A 23,595-nucleotide genomic window follows, 5' to 3' on the forward strand; every position below is an offset into this window, starting at 1 on the left:
TCAGGCCATGGCTCTTGTTTTCAGGGAAGCTGGGGACTCTGCCTCCCAGAATCAGGCCCCAGAGGGCCCTCGGTGCGCACCTGGGAACCAGCGTTTGTCATTTTCTTGGGTGGGGAAGTGGAGGGTTGGACGCCTCAGGCTGTGGCCCCCCCCGAAAGAAAGAGCCCACACAGGAGAGGCAAGGGGCCTGCCTCCCAGCCTCCTGCACGCCCCCCCAGGCAGCCACTGAGACAGCGCTGGGGGTCCAGCACCCAGCTGCAAGGGGTACAAGCCTGGCCTGCAGGGTCCGGGGCTGCCGTCCCTGGGCCTCACCCTGGGCCTCACTCTGGGCACAGTTCACTGTTTGCGCTGGGCTCAGGGAGATGGATGAGCTGTCAGTGCCTGCCCTCCCCACCCGATGGCTCAGAGGATCGGCAGGCCTGGGGTGAGGGGCTACAGAAAGTCACCGGGGGCTCCATCCTGGGGAGAAGGTGTGCTGGCGAGGAGTGGGGGGGATGCGAGAGCCCCAGCTCCTTTCTTCCCACCTCCTGCCATGGATCAGACAAGGGGAGGACCAGACAAAGGGTCCCCCTCACAAAGAGACCCCTCGTGGCCCAGAAGTAGGATTGTCCCAGCCCCACAGCCCCGCCCAGGACTGTCCCTTCCCACCATATACACAGAGTGCCCTCTCTGTCCCCGGGAACAAAATGCCACGAAGCCCGAATGTAATCGATCAAACAAACAGGGTTTATGTCAGCAGGAGAGAGCTGTTGACCCCTGCCTGGCAGCTAATTAACCAGCTCATTAGGAGACAGGGTGTGTGGGGAGAGAAGGGCAGGGCTGCCTGCCGAGCTGCGAGCTTCCAGATGTCCTGGGCTGAGCTTGGACCATGCAGGAGGCAGACCCCCAAGGCCTGGCTGGGTAGGGGTGCCCCTCCCCAAACTCCCCGGGATCATTTAGGGCTGACCATCCCCGAGAGTAGCTGTGTGGGCTTCCTGGGGCTGCGCTGCTTGTGGTGGTGGGCAGGGGGCAGGTATGTGCTCAGTGCTGGGTGTGGACCTTAACGGCTCAGTGTCCAGGCCCTGCCCTCGGCCTTGGGCTGCAGTGACCCCCATCCCCACCCCAGTGAGGATCTGGGGAAGAGGAGGCTTCGGGGAATCCAGGCTGGTCTAGGTCCCCCCGGAATGGGGCATCTGGGTTACATTCTCCCAAGCCTTGGCACTTCGGGGGTGTGCAGGTGGTGGGTTTCTTGGGCACACTTAGGCCCCCAAGTAGACCTCCACCAGCACCCCGACAGAGTGCATGCGGTAGAAGACCCCCAGAGGCAGGCCGAAGTTGACGATGGTGAACCATGTCCGGTAGCCATAGAAATCCTTTTCCAGCCCGTTCTCAAACTCCGGGTGTATGCCAAAAGCGGGCATCATCCACAGCTGGGGAGGAGAGGAGGTTGTTGAGTGGGGGAGGGGCTCTCCCATCCCCCAAGGCCCTCAGCTCAGGGGAGGCCCCAGAACCTGCAGCTCCTCCAGCATACCCCCCACCCTAGCATCCCCTCACCCTTAGGCTTTCAGAACCAGCCCCTCTCCCCCTATATCCCCCTCACCCCATCCCACAGATGGCCTCAGCCCCCTCCTTGGCCTGCCTGGGGCCAGCCTAAACTCCAGCTGGATCCTGAGACCCCAGGCTGCCACCACCATGGTACAACTTGCTCCACCTGGGCTCCCCGGGTCCTCATTTCCATCACCTTTTTCTGCTCTGGGTTCATTCTTCCGCTGTCATGACTCTCTGCCCGCTCCACCCTGACCCTGCCTCCAGTCCAAATTCTGCCCGTTTCTCAAGGCCCAGATCAAACTTTCACAAAGAGTTCCTTGGCCACTTGGGCCCACACTTCCTTCTCTGAGCTCCGACCACACTTTAGGGCCAATTTATTACTTATGCTCTGTCTGGACCAGAGGTTTCAGCCTCTGAGGTGTTTCCAGCACAGTTATTACCAGCATGGGCTAAAACAACCTGGAGTTGTCCCGGGACTGCCACTTGCAAGCTTGTGGGAACACGGCAGGTCAAACAGCCTAAGCCTCAGTTTGCTCGTCTGTTAAATAGGGACAGTAATAGTGCCTGTTGCATGGAGTTAGTGTGATGATTCAGAGAGACGCACGGAAAGGTGGACTTGGAGCTTAGCAGCCGCCGGGCACCGAGCAGTCATTGTCAATACCTTCCCCTAGAGATTCTTTAGAAAAACAGGCACCTTCTGACCTCTTCCTTTGACTCAAGTCAGTGGACCGTTAATTATTTGGTAATTCTCTAACTGGTCCCCCCGTGTCTCCTCAGCTAAGCAGTAAGCACCCCGAGGGTAGAAATCCTATATGTATGTTTGTAAATAGCACTTAGCTACATGCTTGGCACGTTCATTCATGCCAGGCACCTTGCAGGGAGCTGGGGGACACTCCCTACTCTCAAGCAGCATCAAGCTGCTTGTTGGAAAGGGGCCTGTGTCCTTGACAATCAAAGGGACAAGCCAGTTGCCCTCGGGACAGTCAATGCACAATGAATGCACCTTGATGCATTCCTTTTTGAGTGAGGCTTTCTGGGGCCTCCTTGCCAGCTCCACTCCCATGCCTCCCGGCCCTGCCACTCACTGTGATATTGCAGAGGATGAGGAAGAGTGAGATCTCCTTGAGGGCCCGCCGCTTCCAGTTGAGGTGGCTGTAGGAGTGGATGTAGGCCCGCGAGGCCTGCCGCAGGTCCTGGCTCAGCTCCAGCAGGGAGCCCCTGCGGGGAGGCTGAGCCTCCCCCTTCCCCGCCAGGCTCTCAGGAGCTGCCCCCCAGAGTGGGCGCCGGTGCAGGCCCTCGATGATGAAGAGGTTCTGGGCTATGTGCTGCAGGATGAGAAGCAGCGAATAGGCCAGGATGAGGCGGTTGAGTAGCTCGTGGGGGCGAGTGGCCACGATGGCCACGATGGAGAAGTAGGAGATGCCCATCTGGCCCAGCGCCGCGCCCATCAGCAGCACCACGTCCAGGCTGCGGGTGGGGTTCTTGAGCGTGTCTAGCTCTCGCTCCTCCAGCCCATGGATGGCCATGCCCGCCAGGCACGCCAGGCTCATAATGGGCAGTGCGGCTGCATAGAAGGCGTAGTAGATGGTGAAGTACTGGCGTGCGATGGCAGGGCCACTTGCTTGGATCTGGAAGAGCACGAAGACGCACGTGCCTGCCACCAGGACCAGCAGGCCCAGCAGCGGCCCTAAGATGGCCCCGTGCAGGTGGAAGGGCGGGGTGCTGGGGTGGGAGCCTGTGTGGGGTGCCAGGCGGCGGCCCACGTTCTTCCACATGACGAAGAGCATGCCACAGCAGATGAGGGAGTACTCGGTGCTGAAGGGGTAAAGCATCAGGTAGCCCTTCTGGAAGACCTCACACGTGGTGACGTTGAGGCACAGACAGGTGCTGGTGTTGTTGCCTGGGATGGGGCAGGGCAGGAGGGGACAGACGTTCAGGTGGGCCTTGCTCTGAGGAAACCAGATGCACAAATCAAGCTGTTCACCTCCTGGATTATGGCAGAGGCGGAAGGGACCCAGCCACCCATTTTACAGATGTGGAAACTGAGGCCAACAGAGAGAAGTCAGAAATCACAAGACGGTCATTCTTTTTTTTTTTTTTTTTTTTTTGTGAGACCTTAGTTCCCCGACCAGGGATCGAATCCGTGCCCCCTGCAGTGGAAGCGTGGAGTCTTAACCACTGGACCACCAGGGAAGTTCCCAGGATGGTCATTCCTTGACAAAGGGATTCTAGACCTCAGGTGCCAAGCTTAGGTAAAGCATTTGACACATGATGTCTTTGGTGCCAAATGTCACCTCTACAGATTACTTGCTGAGCACAAGGGGAAGCCTGTAACGTTATACTGGGGGGATCTGGCTGATACACCTGGACCATCAGCAGCATCCACCGTGGGGCAGACATCTTGCCTTGTGATGAGGTGCCCTGCAAAGCACACAGTATCCCCTGTGGAATGTTGGTGTCCAAAATGCTCAACCCAAATCTAATCAACACTTTGGTCCATACATCCTGTTTCTAGGAAAAGCAGGGGATTTGGGAACAAGTCAAATGCCACCATGAGGAAGCAACCTGACAAATCTCAATGTCATTAGGGGAAAAGAGACTTAACTGAGCCACCAAATGTACTGCATGTTTGAACAAACCATCTTTAAAAGACATTTCATGGGCTGACTGGAGAAAGTCGAATATAGCTTGATACAGAGGTTGGGGAAGATGTTAAGGCATTTTGTTAGAAATTACAATGGCATTGTGCTAATGTAGGGAACTATATTATTTTAAAGACATGCATACTGAAATATTCTGGGATGAAATGCCAGTATTTCTGCAACGTAAGTAATTCAGCAAAAATATTGGAATGAATATGGCAAAATGTTAATAATTATTACATCTAGGTGACGGGTATGTCCTCATCTGTATGCTTGAATTGTTTAATAATAAACAATCCATGATGTCACTTGCCGAAAATTCTCTTTGCACAGGTCTTCTGAAAAATGGATCTGGAGCATAAAGAATGCCCACGGTATACAGGCATGCTGAGATTTATGCAATGGATGTGTGAATGCATGAGTCTGCTGGGAAAGCTTGGCTGTACACAGGTCAGGATGGTGATGCCACCTGGGGCGGGGGGAGGTGTATACATACAGGTGTGGCTGAATCCCACAGACAGAAATGTTCCCATGTAGGTTTACGGGACATGGCCTCTAAGGGCAGACTGACAGGTAGGGCACTGGGTACGTGGAACAATCCAGGGAGTTCTTTCTGCCCAGGAATCTTCTGTTCTTCCTTATATGTCCAGGTACCTATAACTGTGTTAGGAAGACATTCCTTTTGGTCTTGAAGGCTTTTTAGCTTCTTGCAAGTAAAATGCAAATACCAGGGGTAGAGTGCATACTTGGACTTATCAGTGAGGAGCTCAGCCAGGATTAGTGGTTAGCTTACTGATAGCTAGATGGATGCCTGGAGCGGGCTTGCAGAGTGCCAGCACCTGATGGGGCAGGCCCAGAATGGGGGCAGGATGGGTACCATTGGCAAATGTCAGTTTCCGTTTAGTCGTGATCTGGTCTCTAGAGCTTGCTCCCAACTCTGCAGAGTCATTGAGCCTCACCTGTTTGAGGGAGTGTAGCGTGCACGCATGTGTGTGTGTGTGTGTGTATGTACATTCAGGGATCGGGGGGCAGTCACGGTCTCCTCTGTACCTGAGAACTTTTCCATGAGGGCGCTGAGCTCAGTCTCGATCTCATGGTGCATGGAGTCGTTGGTGACGGCCAGAAGCCACAGCAGCAGATTCGTGGCCAGCGTCAGCATCAGGCCACACCTGGAGGAGGTGGTGCTACACTCTGCCACACAGCCTAGCCAGCTTCCCGGGTGCCCCATGTTCACCAACACTGCCTTTGGGGTGACCACTCTCTCCCAAAGCCAGATGCCATCTGCCATTAGAACTTCAGGAGGGGCAGCCCTAGGGGCTACGTGGGACCCATTCCCAGACTAACCGATAGCCCCAGGGCCACCCTGTCCAGGGAAGCTGTTGGAGGCCCAGCATGAGTGGGGGACAGGGGTATCCCAGGAGTTGTTGAAAGGAGAGAAGGTGTCCGCATCTTACCTAGTGAAGTTGGTCTGGATCTGAACGCAGTCCTTAGAGTGTTTCCAGAGCACCCAGGTCTGAAAGAGAAAGGGTCTTGAGCCCAGGGGCTAGGGGTGGGGCGAAGGTTGGTGGTGGGACTGTGGGGCGTGTGTTCCAGTTGCGTGTGTGTATTTACAATGGAAGGGACAGTGAGGAAGCCTGGGTTGGATTCGTGGCTCCAGTGTTTCCTTGCTGTGTGGTCCTGGGCCAGTGGAAAAACATCTCTGAGCCTTAGTCTCCTTGGCTCTAAAATAGGACTAAAATGTCTATCAGGGGAACGCCTACTTATTGGGGCAATAAAAAGGATGATGCAAACAAAACACATGGCACAATGCCTGCAGATCAGGAACTCAGGAGGGAGTTGGAGATTCACTAAGAGTAGTAGCTCTGGGGACTTCCCTGGTGGCATTAAGAATCCACCTGGGGCTTCCCTGGTGGCGCAGTGGTTGAGAGTCCGCCTGCCGATGCAGGGGACGCGGGTTCGTGCCCCGGTCCGGGAAGATCCCATATGCCGCGGAGCGGCTAGGCCCGTGAGCCATGGCCGCTGAGCCTGCGCGTCCGGAGCCTGTGCTCCGCAACGGGAGAGGCCACAACAGTGGGAGGCCCGTGTACTGCAAAAAAAAAAAACACAACAAAAAAACGAGAAAAAAAAGAATCCACCTGCCAATGCAGGGGACATGGGTTTGAGCCCTGGTCCAGGAAGATCCCACATGCTGCAGAGCAACTAAGCCCGTGCGCCACAACTACTGAGTCTGTGCTCTAGAGCCTGCGAGCCACAACTACTGAGCCCATGTGCCACAGCTCCTGAAGCCCGCGCCCCTAGAGCTTGTGCTTCGCAACAAGAGAAGCCACCACAATGAGAAGCCCGCACACCGCAACAAAGAGTAATCCCCGTTTGCCGCAACTAGAGAAAGCCTGTGCGCAGTAACAAAGACCCAACGCAGCCAAAAATAAATAAATAAGTAAATTTAAAAACCTTCTTTAAAAAAAAAAAAAGTAGCTCTGTAGGGCTTCCCTGGTGGTCCAGTGATTAAGACTCCATGCTTCCAATACAGGGGGCCCCTTGGTCGGGGAGCTAAGATCCCACATGCCGCTCGACCAAAAATATAAATAAATAAATTGTATTTAAAAAAAAAAAAAGGAGAGTAGCACAGTATGTCCAGGGGGTGTAGATTTAGGTACACACAGGTACGTACAGGCAAATGTATCTATAGGTGCCTGCGTTTCAGTGACACAGTGTGTGTGCTGATGCTGACACGTGTAGGTAGCATAGGTGTGGGCACAAAGAGGCCAGCATGTGGAGGGGCGCTGTGGTATGTGTGTATACACTCTGGGCCGTGTAGGTATTTGCTGATGTGGCTGTTTCTAGGCATAGGCTGGGGTGTGTATGCATGCGGCGAGGGGGTGCGAGAGGCGGGTCACCTGGATGCCGATGAAGCTGATCTCGATGGCCGGGAAGATGAGCTCCAGCTGTGACTTACAGTGGATGTGGCTCATGTCGTAGCCCACGCGGAAGACGTTGAGGCAGATGGTGCAGCTGCCAAAGAGCACCAGGGAGCCTGGCCGGGCCAGGGGGCCGTTGGCACCTCCCCTGGAAAGAGCCCTCCCTCCCCAGCCCTCTGCATCCACCCAGGCGCCCCGACACTCACCACGCACCCAAGCGGGTCCTGCGTGCGGGTCCCGGTGGAGCACGGCTTGCGGCCGGCGGGTGGTCCTGGTGGTGTAGTAGAGAAGCCAAAGGAGGGCCAGGGCCTTCAGCGCGGCCAGCAGAATCCACACATCCCCCAGCGTGATGGCCACGTTGTTGAAGATCATGCTGCAGATAAAGGCTCCGCCCAGGAACACCATGTTGAGGGCCAGGAGCCCCGAGAAGAGCTGCCCGGCCTTCTGGGCCTGCCGGTCCTGGCGCAGCAGCAGTGAGAAGTGCCGTACCATCCAGGACCTCCTGAGGGGCGAGGCGGGGGCCCTTGTCTGCTTGGCCCCCGTGGCTACTTGGTTCTCCTTGGCCGGGGTCTCTCCAGTCTCCTGTGCTTCTGGAGAGGCCATGGGTGGAGCCTCAGTAGGGGCTGGGGAGGGAGACAGGGTTCTGGTTGGCTGCCAAGCCGTCCTGGGCTCAATTCCGCTTCTGCCTCTAACCGCTCTGGGACCTAGGGCAAGCTAAGCAACCTCTCTGGTCAGGATATTGGAAATAATAGCAGCTGCCCCATCTGCCTTACTGGACCCGAGAAGATTCAAATAGACCAGGGGATATGGAAGCCCTTTGTGCTCCACATAAACATAGGGTTTATTTCGACTGGCTTGAGGACCACCTTCCCCCCACCCCTATCCTCCTGCATCAGTGCTTGATCTTAAGGTGGAATAATGATGTCTGTCAAGGCAGCCAGGGGTATCTGCACAGTGCTTGGACACTGGGCAGTTTCCAAGGCTGTGACTTTTCACCACCAAAAGGCAGTTCGTACCCTCTGTCTTCTGGAAAGAAATTCACTCCTCAAGTCAGGGAGAGCAAGTAGGTGTCCTCTCTTGTTCTGACTCTGATTAGTTGGGCAGTGGTCGCTTAGAGTGTTGGGTTGAGAAGGATCTTGAGGCTGAGTGTGGGCTTGGTGGGAAAGAATGCTGTGATCTGAGATAATACTCTATTTTGGGTACATATGGGTGTATATAAAATTACTTCTTAAAAAAGTCTTTTTATTGAACTTGTTACAATATTGCTTCTGTTTTATGTTTTTTGATTTTTGACTGTGGGGCATGTGGAATCTTAGCTCCCTGACCAGGGATTGAACCCACACCCCCTGCATTGGAAGGCAAAGTCTTAAGCACTGGACTGCCAGGGAAGTCCCTAAAATTACTTTTAAAAGATCTAGAAGACACTCATCGAGTTCACAACAGGAGTTTCTTCTGGGGAAAGGAGGAGGGCACTAGCATTGGGAGAGGTTTAATGTTTTAGTTTAAAAAAACAAAACAAAACATTCCTGGGACTTCCTTGGTGGTGCAGTAGTTAAGAATCCGCCTGCCAGTGCAGGGGACACGGGTTCGAGCCCTGGTCCAGGAAGATCCCACATGCCACAGAGCAACTAAGCCCGTGCGCCACAACTACTGAGCCTGCACTCTAGAGCCTGCGAGCCACAACTACTGAGCCCACATGCCACAACTACTGAAGCCTGTGCTCTAGAGCCCGTGAGCCACAACTACTGAAGCCCGAGTGCCTAGAGCCTGCGCTCTGCAACAAGAGAAGCCACCGCAATGAGAAGCCCACGCACCGCAACAAAGAGTAGCTCCTGCTCTCTGCAACTAGAGAAAGCCCGCGTGCAGCAATGAAGACCCAACACAGCCAAAAAATAAAGAAACAAGCATTACTTATGTAATTAAAGTTAATTTTAAAGCACATTAAAGGTTTAAGGAAAAAGTTCTGAGATTGGTTGACAATATCTGCCACGAGCATGGGACACATTGGGATGAGCATGAATGCCATGCCCTTGACTTTTTTTTTTGGCTGTGACGCACAGCTTGTGGGATCTTAGTTCCCTGACCAGGGATTGAACCCATGCCCTCGTCAGTGAAAGCGCAGAGTCCTAACCACTGGGCTGCCAGGGGAAGTCCCATACCCTTGACTTTGATAGAACTGACTTCCATCTGTACCCTCCCTCCACTCCTTGAAGTCTCATGAATGTACAACTCAACATGGGGAATACCATTCTGACCCTTCTCTTTCCCTGAGTGTCTCCTGCTACTTTCTCACTTGCCCCAGGCTTTCACTCAGGCCGACCCCTTTGTTACCCTTCACTTGGACCCAGATCTTGGGTCACCCCATACCTGCAGCTCAGGACCCCTTCCTGGAGTCCAGCACACTTCCCCCATGGGCCCTTTGAGTACTCATAACGCTGCACTGGAGTGCAGGGATGCCCCACTGGTCTGGGTGCTGTTCTGGTGGGAAGGTTCCTTCACCACCCCCTGCTGTCCCAGGTGCTCTCCCTTGGTCCTGCTGCTGCCCTGGCATCCCTGGTGCTCTGGGCTCAGGGTCCTAGGTGCTCACTGTCCCCACTGTCCAGGCTGCAGGAGGCCTGCTTTCTAATTCACTGTCTCAGCAAGCGGAGTCTCCATCCCCATGTCTCCCAGCAGGGAACCAAGTGTCTGCCTTGCCTCTCCCCTCACCCCTGTGCATTCCAGCTCAAGGACTGCTCTGAGATTTTTCTTTACCACAAGCACTACCCTGGTCCACGGCTCCCTTTTCTCTCTCCTGGACTGATCTCCCTACCCACGGTACCTCTCCCCTACTTCCCCTGCAGAGGCAACCAACTGTCCTCACTATAGAGTCCAAACTATCTAGCATGGCCTGCATGGCCTTTCAAAATGAAACAAGGCAGTGTATGTTTAGTATGGGCTTGGGGTGCACAAGGTGATCAAGGCAGGGTAGCCGCTGTTGCTTCCTGGTCTGGTCTTAACTTTCCTCTCTAGCCCTGTCTTCAGACCCCCACTCCCTTGCCCATGGACCATGCCATCCTGTTGCCTAGTTCCCAGAATGCTCCTGCTTTTGCTCACTTCCCTGTCATTGCCCACACCCTACCCTTTGCCCATCTTGCCCACCCACTTGCCCCTTGGATGACTGCGGTGTGTCCTCAGGACTCAATGGAGCCCCACCTCCTCTAGGAAGCCTCCCCTGAACCCCCTCGCCAAGGCTGGACTAGGTGCCCCTCTTGGTACCCACACTGCACCCATGCTTGTTGCTGAAGCATCACCTACCATGCTCTATTTTATGTTATTTTATTTTTATTTTTTTATTTTTGGTATGCGAGCCTCTCACTGCTGTGGCCTCTCCGGTTGTGGAGCACAGACTCCGGACGCGCAGGCTCAGGGGCCTAGTCGCTCCGCGGCATGCGGGATCTTCCCGGACCGGGGCACGAACCCGTGTCCTCTGCATCGGCAGGCGGACTCTCAACCACTGCGCCACCAGGGAAGCCCATGTTATTTTTTTTAAGTTTACTTCTTTTTTAATTAATTAATTAGGCTGCGCCGGGTCCTTAGTTGCAGCATGGGGGAGCTTTTTTTTTTTTTAATTGCGGCACACAAACTCTTAGTTGCGGCACATGGGATCTAGTTCCCTGACCAGGGATCGAACCTGGGTCCCCTGAATTCGGAGTGCGGAGCCTTAGCCACTGGACCACCAGGGAAGTCCCATATCATGCTCTATTTTATTTATTTATTTAAAAAAATTTTAATTTAATTTTATGTATTTTTTTATACAGCAGGTTCTTATTAGTCATCAATTTTATACACATCAGTGTTCATGCTCTATTTTAATTAGATGTGCTTTGCTGTGTCTCTCCCTTTGGACTCTGACCTTTAGACTATCCCCCTATGTAACTACCAGAAGACCCTCAGCACACTTGGCTCTAAAATGCAGCCTCTTCAGACCCCCATTCTCCAATGTGCAACCTGCCCAATATTTATACCTCCTAAGGTCCTCTTCTGGGGCAAATAGAATAATAAAACTTGGTACTCTTTTAAAGATTCTACCAATGACTCCCCCCTTCCCAGTCTTCCACATCATTCTTGCTCCAGTTCTGTCCCCTCCTTGTCCAGCCCCCTTGTCACACTCTAGGCACCTGCTCCCCACATTCATCCAGGCCCGGCCAGAGGACTCCCCGTGTCTCGTGTAGCCTCGTGCCCCCCCGTCACTCCTGCAGCCTGCTCTTCCTTCTGTCTCTCCCGCTACCTTCCACCAATGGCTCTTGCCCATTCTCACCACCCATCTTAAGCGCTTCTCCTGGGAAGACTTCTCCCTTTGCCCAAACATCTATCGACAGCGGGTGTGCACTGCTGTGGGTGTGCCTGGTGGGCAGCGACCAGCTCCTGCTTACCTCATCCCCCGCATATGGCACAGGCAGGACACTGAACCAATGTTAGCTGACTGACTCTGGCATTTTCTGGGGAGATTTCAGCACCAGAGCCATGGACAGAAGCCCTTCCCATCAAACCCTTTGCATCCATCCTGGCCCAGTGGAGGCGACTTTCCAGATGATCTTGGTCTTTCTTCCCAGGCTCCCCCACCCAGGTTGAGCACATCTGAAGCTTACAGGGACACCTCCCTGCTCCTTTCCTCCCAAACCTGACTGCCCCATCTCGCCTTCCCAGAAGCTACCCCAAGGCAGGAGGATAGCCTAGCGCCGAATTCTGGCACTTACTACCTGTGTGATCTTGGTCAAGCTACTTAGACTCTCGGTGCTTCAGTTTCCTCATCTGTAAACAGATACACGACTATGGAATAGTACCCGTTACATAGTAGATGTTCAATAAAGATTTCTCGAATGAGTAAATGAAGGAATCAAGGCATAATACCTACCTGATGGGGATTTGTCAAAATTTAATGATTTAACACATGTAAATGCATGTAGAGACATGCCTGGCATAGAGAATGCTCTCAGTGTTAGCTGTTTATGCATTTCCTTCCTGTTCAGCTCCTGGAGAGGCCGGAAGGGTCGGGATTATTGGTGAATTACAGGGGCAGGTTCTGATTGGACTGCAGGCCTAGAGAGGACGCTGGAGGACAAGGTCCTGTCCTCCAGGGTCCTCACCTTGACTATCTTCCCCGCCCCCACCCCCAGGGTCCAACCCTCCATCGACGGCTAGAGGGAGCGCTCAAAGTGGAGGATAGGGTCCTCCGCTGGGAAGGGTGCGGGGATGGGCAAGCAGGGGTCCCGGGAAGAGGGTGAGGGCTCCCTGACTGACAAGGAGGAATCCGCCTCCTCTGGCTCGACCCTCCGCGCGACGCCAGTTCAGGGGAGGGCCCGGACACCAAACTGGTTTGTGGGTCGCGATTAGCGCCAGTGATGAAAGCTGCAGAGCCGTCGGGGCGCCGCGCCTGGCCGGATCCGACGGATGCTGCTAAACACTGGTCGCGGAGCTACGGGATTTCTTTCCGAGCCACTCGAGGGACTGCGAGGCCTGGGGCAGGCACCACACGGGTGTCTCTGACTGGGCATCCCGGCAACCAAGCCCCATACCCCTTTTTCCAGCCGTCCGGGCTTTTAGCTTCTTCCTGGCTTCGGCGCTCCCTTTCCGCTGTGCGCGCTCGGACCCGGCTAAGGCGGGGGGTGCCCTGCTGACCCCTGCGCGCCCCCCTCCCGCGGAAAGAAGACGGGGTGCGGACCCGGGGTGGGGGCAGAGGGGAGCCGCCGTTCGGGTCACCAAGGGTTGACCTTCCTCCCGTCATCTCGCCCTCCCGCCCCAGTCCCTGCAGCCCCCGGTCTCTGACCCTGGCTTTGGGAGCGGAGTAGGTGTGAGTGTTGAGGATGGGCTCTCGGGAATGTTTCTCCAGGGGTCAGAGGGCGCTCCCGGCCGTAACGGCGCCCCCGGGGAGCCTTACCTGAGGCCTGGGCAGGCATCGCCGCCGGCTGACCACCGCACCGCGATCGTCTGTCCGGGTGAGGCCCCTGCGCCGGACCGATGCCTCCGACGCCCTCCCTCGGCGGGACTGCGCAGCCGCCTCTCGGGCTCCGCGGCCCATTGATTTTTCTGTTGACTTTGGGGCTCTCATTAATCCTTCGTTAATTACCCCGCCGGGGGCTCCCCGGACAGCTCAGCCAATAACGAGGCGGCTGGACAGGCGGGCGGGGCCGGAGGCGGTGCAGGCGCGGGGCGCTGGGTCAGGGGACCCACGAGCAGGCCCGCTTCCGGGGTAGATCGGGATGCAATGTCCTTAGGCCGCAACAGAGGCCGTGTAGGGTTCAGGCCACACTTGCCTCTGGCGGCCCAGCAGGGAATGGACCCTCCCCCACAGATCCGGGGTCACCTTCTCTTGTACCCCACGTAGCACCAGGCCCGGCCCTGCTGCAAGCTCTCTCCCTCAGGCAAACGTGAACTTGGGGCGAAAGAGACCCGGTTCTGACACGGCAGGAGGCGCCCCCTGCGGCCCTCCTCAGCTCTTCCTGCAGCCTCTGAGACCTGCCCACCTCATCGTGCTGGTGGGGTCCTGGCACGTCTTCCTCTAAAGTGCCCTGTGCCCCAGGTGCGGCTGCTCCCACGCTTCTGCACAAAATGCCATCTCCTCCCACCCCAGTCCCCACCCCAGCCTGTCCCCCTTCACCTGACTCGCTGGCCACCATTTCCGCCTCCTCTTCTAGCTGTTGGTGCCTCCTTTTCAATCTCTCTCTGCACCGTCTGACTTCCTCAGTCTCTCTGAGTCCATCTCTATATCCCCCCTCCCCACCTTCTTTTGGATCAAACCATTTTATTGAGGGGCTTCAGAGACGGTCGAAGGGCTGGGAAAACAGTGAGATCCCACACCCTCTGCCCTGCCAGGATCTCCCCAGCTTCACAGTTGCCCCGTCTCTATATCTCTTGTAGAGTAGAAGCCAGAGGGCTTTGGAGAGGAGCCTCAGGGACCGCAGGGAGTGGGGTTGTGGGTAAGAGGAGGCCCAGGGGGTGAGAATCTGTGCCACCCAAACCCTGTTTAGCTATAACAGCCCTGTTATAAATTATGTTATAACATAACATATGAATTGAAGTTGCGTTCCTGAAATGTTTCATTTGAAGGGAAAACAAAAGCTCTGATGCATGAAAAAAGTTTGAAAATTATTCTCCTTAGCAGAAAGCACTGGTTCCCTTTCGCTGTGTGACTGTGGGCAAGTCACTTTACCTCTCTGGGCCTCAGTTTTCTTCTTTGCAAAATCATAGTTGGATTAGGTGAGTCCTTCCTAACCTTTCATGTGTCATGGAACACATTAAAAAATGTATATGTCACCTGAGGATAAAGCGAAGAGGAAGGTGGCAGCCTGGGTACTCCACCCAGCCCCTCCCAGCCACCCCGGTACGAGTCTGTAACTAGTCTGTGACTCAGACTTGGCTCGCCCACAGAAAAGCCTGAGACCTGAATATCTCCAGGGGCCCTTGCAGCTCCGACCCCAAGACCCCCTCCTGTGATCATCTTAGATGTGGTGGCTGAGACACGAAGTGGGCACAGGGTGGGGCAGGGAGAACATCAGGTTTATTGGTTTCCAGCTCCAGGGGGCAGCACTGGCCAGGACACGGGGCTGGGGTAGGGGTGGAGCTAGAGTCTAGGACACTTCCAGATCTTGCCTGGTCCTAGAAAGGGTGCAGGGAGAGGTCCTCCTCCCCCGCTTGCCCCATGCCCCAGGGATATGCATGTCCTGATTGTGATTTAAAAACTCATCCTGGAAAAATAACTTTTGTGAAAATTCCACTCTGAGGCCGGCGGGGGGGAATGGGTAGTTACGTGGCATAGTGACTGCCAGCCTGGGATTCATTCCCCGGGGGTCTCTAGGTGGGTGCATGAGCTGAGCCCCTCCTCCCCATGTCTCTAGTGGGGCTTCAGGACAGCATGTAGACCTCCAGCAGGCTGGAGACAGCATGCATGCGGTAGAAGATGCCAAAGGGCAGGCAGATGTTGACGATGGCTGCCCAGAGGGAGTAGCCATAGAAGTCCACCTCCACGGTGTTGCTGAAGTGAGGGCGGGCCCCGAAGGCAGGCATGATCCACAGCTGTGGGAACAAAGGGGTGTCAGGACCTGGCCCGGACTCGTGCCAGTGGGTCATTCCGTGGGCTTTGCTGGGTGGGGTGGGGGCAGGATGGGGGTCCCAGACCTCTGGTTTTGTGGACATCGAGGGCTGGGTGTTGCTGAGTGGGGACCTCGAGCATCTTGGGCAGGGCCTGGCACTCACTAAGGAGCTCGATAAATGTGCCCAACTGAACTTGCCTGCCCCCCAGCCTAGGGCTCCGCCTGTGATCACATCTCCCACGCTCAGTATGGCCCACTTGTGGGACTGGGGAAGGGGAGAAGAAGTCTCAATAGATGCTGTGAGAATTTGGAATAAATGGCTAAATCAGTAGCTCTCTCCTGGAGAGATGTGTGCAGGGTGGTGATGGTAGAATCAGACAGGCCCAGGGCAGGGGTTCAGGATCCTGCCAGAAGGCTCCCCCAGCCCTGCCCCCTATTAGCTCTGCTCTCCAGCTCTGGCCCCGCACCCCACCCCCTTCCCAGGTCTGGGAGGAAGTTGAAGCTGGAATCCTGCTTCATCCCTCACTATGAGCTCAGATAGTTCACGTATGGGGTGTGAGGCAAAGAATAAAGGCTTCTAGGCTAACCCCCCTTTCCCCACCGCAAATGTATCACATCCTTGGACACATCACAGCCCAAATCTGAGCCTGCTTCTATCCTATAAAATGAAGGAGTTGGAGATGATGCCCTCAGAGCTGATCCAGGCTCAGATACCTGGAGCAAAAGCGGCCTCCCAGGTGACTCCCAGCCTGTAGGCTCGGTCTTGGGAGAAGATGAGGGGGGGGCCGAGGCTGGGAGCCACACCAAAGGTGGCCCGAGACAGGAGGAGGTTTTGAGCTTTATTGCTTCTACTGGTAGGTCAGAGATGGGTGACTACTCTTTTTTTTTTACCTGTAGGAGGGGCAATATTGGCAGTGGGGACTTCACCAGGAATGCGCCTCAATTAGGGGCATGTATTTCATGTAGACCCACTGGGGTGGAATCCCTCTGGAGATGTGTTCTATATTGGGATATACCCACATTAAGGCTGTTTTCTATATTAGGGGTATTTTCTATCAGAGGTTATAGCTAAAAGGACTGTCTTTACATTGAGCAAAACTTCACTGAGGTGTGCTCTCTCTTTGGGATGTACTCACAGGCGTCCATGTTTCTCTGTTAGAGATTTCCCTCCTGGGGATTATATCTACACTGGGGCCTTTCTCTATTAGGTTGGAGCTACACTAGGAGTATTTCTCTGTTGAGATGCACCTTCACAAAGAGTGTTCTCGTACAGGATGTATATTTGTATTGGGTGAAGTCTGCTGCTCTACAGAGGAGTTCCTCTTGGAAAGGGGCTTTGCTGAATCGCGGGGAGGGGGCGGCTGTTGTGGATGCTCCCCTCCCGGCCAGCCCGCCACTGCACTCTGCTGACAGACTCCTCACGTGTATGCTGGTCTCTGCCACTTCCTGTCTCTGCTCCGATTATTCTAAGAAGCAGGCTGGTCACAAGGTCCCGGGAACAGTCCCACCTCCCACCTGGGAGCAAGGGCCCCCACTCAGCTCCGTCTCACCTCCTCCCAGCCCTCACGTCAGCATCCCCTAAGACCCCTCCAGCTCTGCCTGCCTAGATGCCAGAATGCCGGGATCTCATTCTCCCTGTGCGCCCTGAGATGCTGTTCGCCCCCGGGGCTGCACCTGACTCTCCCTGCACTTGCTCCTTTCCTAGAGAGCCAGATGATGCTCGAGTGGGCTGGGGGGCAAGACAGAGAGGACCAAGTGAACAAACCTGAAAGAGCACCTTTCCTCGGCCTTCTCTTCCTCCCAGCCCACCCCCGTCTCTGCCCAGTTACTCACGATGATGTTGCAGAGCAGGAGAAACAGAGAAAGGTCCTTCAAGCACCGGCATCTCCAGTGGCCCCTGGGGGCCGAGATGATGCTCACTGCTCCCTGAGGTCCTGCTGGGCTGGGGCCAACCAGCCTGGGGGTGGGTGGGCAGGCAGGCAGGGTGTGGAGGGTGTCCAGGCTGGCAAAGGTGAGGCCGTGGCAGGGCACCTTGTGGGGAATACCATGAGGCTCAGCCCCGGGGGGAGCCCGGTGGAGGCTCTCAATGATGAAAACGTTCTGGAAGGTGTGCTGGGCGATCATGAGCAGAGCATGGGCCAGGCTGAGCCCCGCCAGCAGCTCCCTGGGTGTGCTCGCCACTGCAGCCACGATAGAGTAGTAGGAGATGGCGTACTGGCCCAGGGCGGCACCCACCAGCAGAGCCACGTCCAGGCTGCGCGTGGGGTTCTTACGGTGGTCCATGGCCCGGCGGTCAAAACGGTAGATGACTGAGCCACTCAGGCTGACCAAGGTCATGAGCCCCAGACAGACGATGTTGAAGCTGTAGTAGATGACCAGGGCCTGCTGGGCGCGGCCCCTCTCCCCACTCACCTGGACCTCGTAGACGATGAAGACGGCCAGCCCCATGATGAAGAGCAACAGGCCCAGGATTGGACCGGCAAAAAAGGTCTCCTGGAAGAGGCTGAGCAGGGATGGGGTGTGGCTGTGGCCATGGGTAGAGGAGGCCAGCAGCCTGCCCACATTCTTCCACATGACGTAGAGCATGGTGGAAGCAAAGAGGCTGTACTCGATGTTGAAGGGGTACAGGTACAAGTAGCCCTGCTGGAAGATCTGGCAGATGGCCATGTTGCAGGAGCAGTCTTCTCCGACTGGGCTGCCCACACGCTGCACTGTGGAGAGGGGGGCGCGGAGCTGCACTGCCCTCCCACCTTCCTGGAGGCCCCCACCTGAAGAACCTCACCCCTAGACTGTGACCTTTGGAAGGGCAGGGTTGCTATCCATCACCACTGTATTCCAAATGCCTACACAGGGCCTGGCACATTCGTTCATGCCACAGATATTTATTGAGCACCTACTATGTGCCAGAAACTGTGGGACACACCAGTAAACCCTAGCTAGGGCTCGATTAAGAAAAAAAAATTCTGAACTGCAGAGTTGCCCACTTCATCCTGTCCCATTCCTGCAGAAAAACACTCCCAACCCTTCCCCACAAGTAATGACCTCTGGCTGCCCAAGATAGGCAAAGCTCTGGTCCTAATAGAAGGTGGCCCACTTGGCAACCCCTAAAATTCAAGCTGCCTCGCAGCTCTCTCCAGCATCTGCTTCAGCCAGAAAGCAGCTGCTGTGCCCAGGTCTCGACCGTGACCTCCTGTCACTTTGGTTTGTACCATACTGATGGGAATCTCATCCTGCATCCAGAGTGTGCTCTGCTCTGTAGGATTCCTCGGACCTTGGCAGACAGCTCTTTTGATCCCCAGAACTATCTCAGCTGGTTTTGCAGAAGAAGGAACTGAGGCTCACTCAGAGAAAGTGGCTTGTGATGGCAGAGCTGACACAAATGACGTGACCCTCACCCCTGAGGCAGGTACCTCTCTGCACCCTGCAGCCCTAGCACGTAAGGTCGCCCACCTCCCTGGGCTGGGTTTAACCATCCTCAGGACCCCTCTGTATGTGGAGAGTGGCCCTTTTCAGTCCTGCTGGGCTGGGATCTCCTGTAGGCCTGGAGCCATGCTTTCCATTCCTGGACCCTCCCATACTGGGTGTGCATGTGTATTCCGGCAATGTCCAGGTGGACTTGGTCATCTAGTCTGATCCTGGCTGGTGGTGGTGGGGGGAGTGGGGGCTAGAGAAGTCCAGAGAACCAGGACCAGGGGAACTGTGGGCTCATTCTTCTTCAGCATAGCATACTGGTTCAAAGCAAAGATGGATTTCAACCGTAGTTCTCCAATTTCAAGCTCTGTGACCTTGGGTAAGCTACTTAACCTCTCGATGCCTTAGTTTCTGTATCCATAACATGGGAATACTAATAGTACCCATCTCACAGGGAGGTTGCAAGAGTTAAGTAAGATGGTGCTTAAGACCCTTGGCACAGTGCCTGACATATAGAGCTCAGAGAATTGTCACTATCGTTATTGCGATGATTACTTCTACCTTCTCCTCCTTGTCAGGCACTCCCTTCTGATCCCACGCTTCCACCATTGAGCCACCCTGCCTCCCTTACCCTGTTTCTACCTTGATCACTCTTGCCCTTTCTTCCTGAAGCATGAATCCCTTCTTTGGTGGGACGGAGACCTGGACAGTGGGGCCAAGGCTGTACCGTCCAGGATGAAAAAATGCTCCCCTGTACTCTTCCTCCTGGGTCACCCACATCTAAACTTCTTCAGAGGCATGGCCTGGGGCAGGGGGAGGTCCCTGGCCTCCACCTTTGCCTCCATGCCCTCTACAAGTCCACAAAGCACCCAGCCCGAGGCCTGGCTGCCACGGGACCAGGGTTAATCTGAAGTGAGCACTCACAGTCCAGAGCGAGGCGGCTATGGCTGGTGTTGCTGTGAGAACTGCTGAGGGAATGGGCCTCGTGCACCGATTCATCCACCACGGCTGCCATCCAGATGGCCAGGTTGGTGGTGAGTGTGAACATGAGACCACATCTGTTTGGGGAGGGAGAGCAAAGAGGCCAGTGAGAGTCTTCAGCTCATGTTGGGTCCCCGGCGTGGTGGAGAGCTGGGGATGCTCTCCTGAGAGATGGTGCTGAGAAGCAAGAAAGCAGGCAGACCCCTGTGTGAACAGGGAAGCTGAGTTTGGAAGGAACAGTTAGCCTGGCTGAGATGCCTTCCAAAAGAGGGCTGGGGGTGTCATGGGGTTCAGGCCATGGCTGGTCCCTCTCTTTGGGGAAAGGACATCTGTACATTACATACGCCATCTCACCAAGCACATCCCCCAAAACCTCCAGCAGAAGGTGGTGGAAATCAGGCTGACAAAGCCAGGGGGCCTTGGCTGAGACCCCACCTGGGGGCAGAAAGAGGACCCATGCCCCAGGTTGGGAAGCGCTCATCTCATGCCAGGTGAGCCCAGCCCCTGGGCATGGACATTGAACCACAGACATGGAGCAGGCACTCACCGAGTCAGGTCCAGGTGGGTATGAACACAGTCTTTAGCGGAGTTGCAGAGAAAGTAAGTCTGTGATGAGAGAGAGTGGTGGGGTCATCTACTCTGCAGACGGGCTCAACCCCGAGCGCCCAGGTCCATGCCCAGCGCTATGTTCTTACCACCTCAAGAGCCCTCCTACTACGTGATCGAGTTTATTTCAGCTTTACAAAGTGAGACGTGAGCTTTTCTCTCTTTCTATTCTCTGGAGCGATTTGTACAAAACAGTTCTCTGTTCTTTTGAAGTTTGCAAAATGCCACCTGTAAACTCTCTGGGCTTGGTGTTTGTTTTCTGTTTCTTTGTAGGGTGGAGTTTTGACTGCCTAGTTATTTATTCCTGGGAGCAAGGCCAGCCTCAGAAAGAATCTAAGAGGCTTCTCAGCTCTCTCTGGCACTATCCCTGCCTCATCCTCATCCTTTGTTGCCCTGCAAGTCCTCGCTCTCACCTGGCTGCCCACAAATCCTTGCTGTGGTGTTTATTGATGTTGGGGTGTCTGTATTTCCATTTTGCCTGAGTATTCTTTAAAGTCAGAAAATGTAAACTTAAAACTATATAAATGCCAAAGTCATAAATGTGTTAAATTGTGGAAACCTGGGCAGTAGGGATGCTGTTTCAAGAGAGGGAAACATACACGTGGTCATTCTGGGCTGGGGAGGGTTCGGGTCCCATGTTAAGACCAGTCCTGGCTTAGCTCAATCAGAAGTTCTTTTCAAGTGTTATTCATGCAACAAATAAAAAAAATGAAGTTGTTTGAAAAATCCCATATACAGGATACCCTAGTTCCTGAAAAAATACAGAATATAGGGGACATGGCTGAGGCCAAACTGGCCATGCCCACAGCAGGATGCTGAGCTGAGACTGATGCCCTCTATGGGCACCCAAGGAGGGCAGGTCAGGTTGCAGGAGACAGAGCAGCTGCCACAACTGACACCTCCTAGGTGTCAACTATTGGCACTGCTTAAGTTGAAATGAAATCGCTGGGCCCCTAAGTAGGCACTCACATTTGGATATTACTTCATTACCAAGTGCTTCCAGATTTATGGACTCACGTGATCTGCACTACAGTCCTATCCCCACCCTAATCGATTGCTCAGCGCAGAAGTGGAGTGGAGCTCAGATCTCCTGACTCCATGCCATGTGTTGGCTCTTTCCCACCACACTCCAGGACACTCCTCCCACCCACCTGGACAATGACAAACACAGCCTGGGTGAGAGGGTACAGGATTTTGATGGCTGACTGGCACTCAAAGGAACTGGAGTAGTAGCCGGTCTTGAAGACATCCATGATGAGAGTGCAGATCCCAAACAGCACCAGCCCACCTGGGAATGAGGGGCGGGGGGTGGATCAGAGTGGCAGGAGAAAATGATTACAGATTTGAGGATGGATGGCCAAATAGTTGGATGATTGGGTGGGTGGATGGATGAATGGGGTAAGTGAGAAGATGGATGGAAGGATGGGTGGATGGATAGGTGGATGGAAGGATGGGTGGATGGATAGGTGGATGATGAATGGGTGGATGGAAGGATGGGTGGATGGATAGGTGGATGATGAATGGGTGGATGGAAGGATGAGTGTGTGATTGAGTGGGTGGATGGATGGATGTCCTATTGAGCCCCCATCCCTTTGGGGCTGCATAGATAAGGGGAAGGGCTCTTTCAACTGCAGCTGTCATCTGTTTTCTGCCCTCCATCAAAGTCTCTTCCATGGCCACCCTCTTTCAATCTTTAGAAAGGGCAGAGAAGTTCCACTCCATCCCTCTCTTCATCCCTCTTCCAGGACTCTTTCCCTCCCTCTTCTCCCTCAGTCACAGCTCACCTCACCCTCAGACACATCTAGCCTTGGGGGGTGGGGACTTCTCACCGGTCTACCTCGAAGGGCACCCATCAATTCCTGCGGGAGCCCCAGCCTCCAGCTCCCCGCCTGGGCCACCCCACCTCCGCCTACACCTCCCCTGGCACCTCGGAGCCAGATGGGGCCCGCGTGCGCGTCCCGGTAGGGGACGGCGTCGGTGTCAGGGCGGCGCACGGTGCGAAAGAGGTAGAAGAGGATCCAGAGCACAGCCAGCAGCATCATGGTGGTGAGCAGGGCGAACACGTCGGTGTCGTACACCGCCACCTTGTTGAAGGCGCCGCCGCTGATGAGCGTGCAGGCTAGGAGCAGCGCGTTCACGGCCAGCAGCACGGACAGCAGGCGGCCGCCCTTCTTCCACACCTCGCGGGGCGCTGCCCGCGGTGCCGGCGGGCTCTCCTTGGCGCCCGTGGGCAGCTCCTCAGCCATGACAGAGGCGACTGGAGGAGGTTGGAGGGGTCACTGTCGGGGAGGAGCGGACAGGACCCCAGGTCAGCCTTGAGAGCCCTCCATCTTATCCCTAGATCTGGGGACCCGAGGGGCGAGGGCTGCGGGGGGTGAAGGAAGCGCTGGGAAGGGGAAGAGAAAAGCCCACTATGCCGGTCTCGCGCTCGACGGGAGGAAAAGAGAAGCGGCTGCAGCCCCGTCGGACCCCGTCCAAGGTTCTCACTCCCCAAATCCGTCGGCCGGCTAGCCAGGGGCACCCACCTGGCTGGGCCGGGAGCCCGCGCTGAGCTGGCGGCCAGGGGGCGGCGAGTGTGTCCTCTTTCTAACGCCGGGATGGACGGGCGCTTTATACCGGGGAGGGCAGGGTGATTTACAGCCGCGGGAGCTCAGCTCCATAAACCTCTCAGTCCCACTCACATGATCCATCTTTTTCCCGGGCTGAATTTAGGGAAGAGCGTGCGGAGGCAGACAAGGTGAGATTTATATTTACCCTTTAAGAGGCGCCCCCTCCCCAGCTGCCCTGTCACCTCGGCGCAGCCAGCCTCGGGCGCGGCCCGGCACTGCGGCACCCAGCGGGCAACCCGCCCCCGGCGCCCAGCGCGCCCTGGAGCCCCGCTCTCCTGACGCCCAGAGCCCTGAGGGCTGACGCTCAACAGACGCCCCAAGGGCCCGCAGGCAACCCGACGCCCTCCCAGCCCCCGCGGCCCTGTAATTTTGGGCTCTGCTGCTGCTGCCCCAAGATCAGGACCCTAATGCCCCTTCCCCGACACCCTCACAGTGATCCAAGTTCTCTCTTCCTCTATCCCTTCCCCTGGTCCCTGCTGCGCTGGATGCTGCCCAGTCGGACTTGCGTACGAAGTTCTCGGCCAGTCTTCTAGCGCCTCCTGCTGGAGCGCGGCTGGCCCACCTCTAGCGAAACTGGCAGCCGGGACAGCCGAATCCCGATCGCTGACGGTCTGGCGGTCGGTCCTCATAACTCTCTTAGGCCCATTGTCCAAGGGGTCAGGACTGCCCTCAGACATCCCTCCCCAGCCCTTGGCCCGTTCCCTTGACGCTTAGAGACTTCGGGGGCCGCAGCGCCGCGGCTCTAGCGAAGACAGACCTCGGACTGTCCCCAGACTGGGCCTCACGGGGCGGGACGCTGGGGTGGGCACTTTTGGAGAGAGGCCGGGCCCGG

The 23,595-nt window shown here is 55.7% G+C and overlaps 2 protein-coding genes across 2 annotated transcripts; both read right to left on the reverse strand.

Moving 5' to 3' along the window:
• Nucleotides 1-1,238: 1,238 nt before the first annotated feature.
• Nucleotides 1,239-13,145, reverse strand: OTOP3 (otopetrin 3; the record flags this gene model as incomplete). The annotated part of the gene is made up of 8 exons (XM_082603842.1): nt 1,239-1,409; nt 2,613-3,427; nt 5,220-5,338; nt 5,624-5,682; nt 7,067-7,203; nt 7,294-7,784; nt 12,643-12,950; nt 13,005-13,145. The coding sequence occupies 8 exons, from the start codon at nt 13,143-13,145 to the stop codon at nt 1,239-1,241; spliced, it is 2,241 nt and encodes a 746-aa protein (XP_082459968.1).
• Nucleotides 13,146-14,968: 1,823 nt separating this feature from the next.
• OTOP2 (otopetrin 2) lies at nt 14,969-22,400 on the reverse strand (the record flags this gene model as incomplete). The annotated part of the gene is made up of 6 exons (XM_082604926.1): nt 14,969-15,139; nt 16,990-17,867; nt 19,492-19,625; nt 20,096-20,154; nt 21,306-21,442; nt 22,082-22,400. The coding sequence occupies 6 exons, from the start codon at nt 22,398-22,400 to the stop codon at nt 14,969-14,971; spliced, it is 1,698 nt and encodes a 565-aa protein (XP_082461052.1).
• Between the last annotated feature and the right edge of the window lie 1,195 nt (nt 22,401-23,595).

Source organism: Mesoplodon mirus (assembly GCF_964341445.2).
Source record: "Mesoplodon mirus genome assembly, chromosome: 18".
Taxonomy (NCBI): domain Eukaryota; kingdom Metazoa; phylum Chordata; class Mammalia; order Artiodactyla; family Ziphiidae; genus Mesoplodon; species Mesoplodon mirus.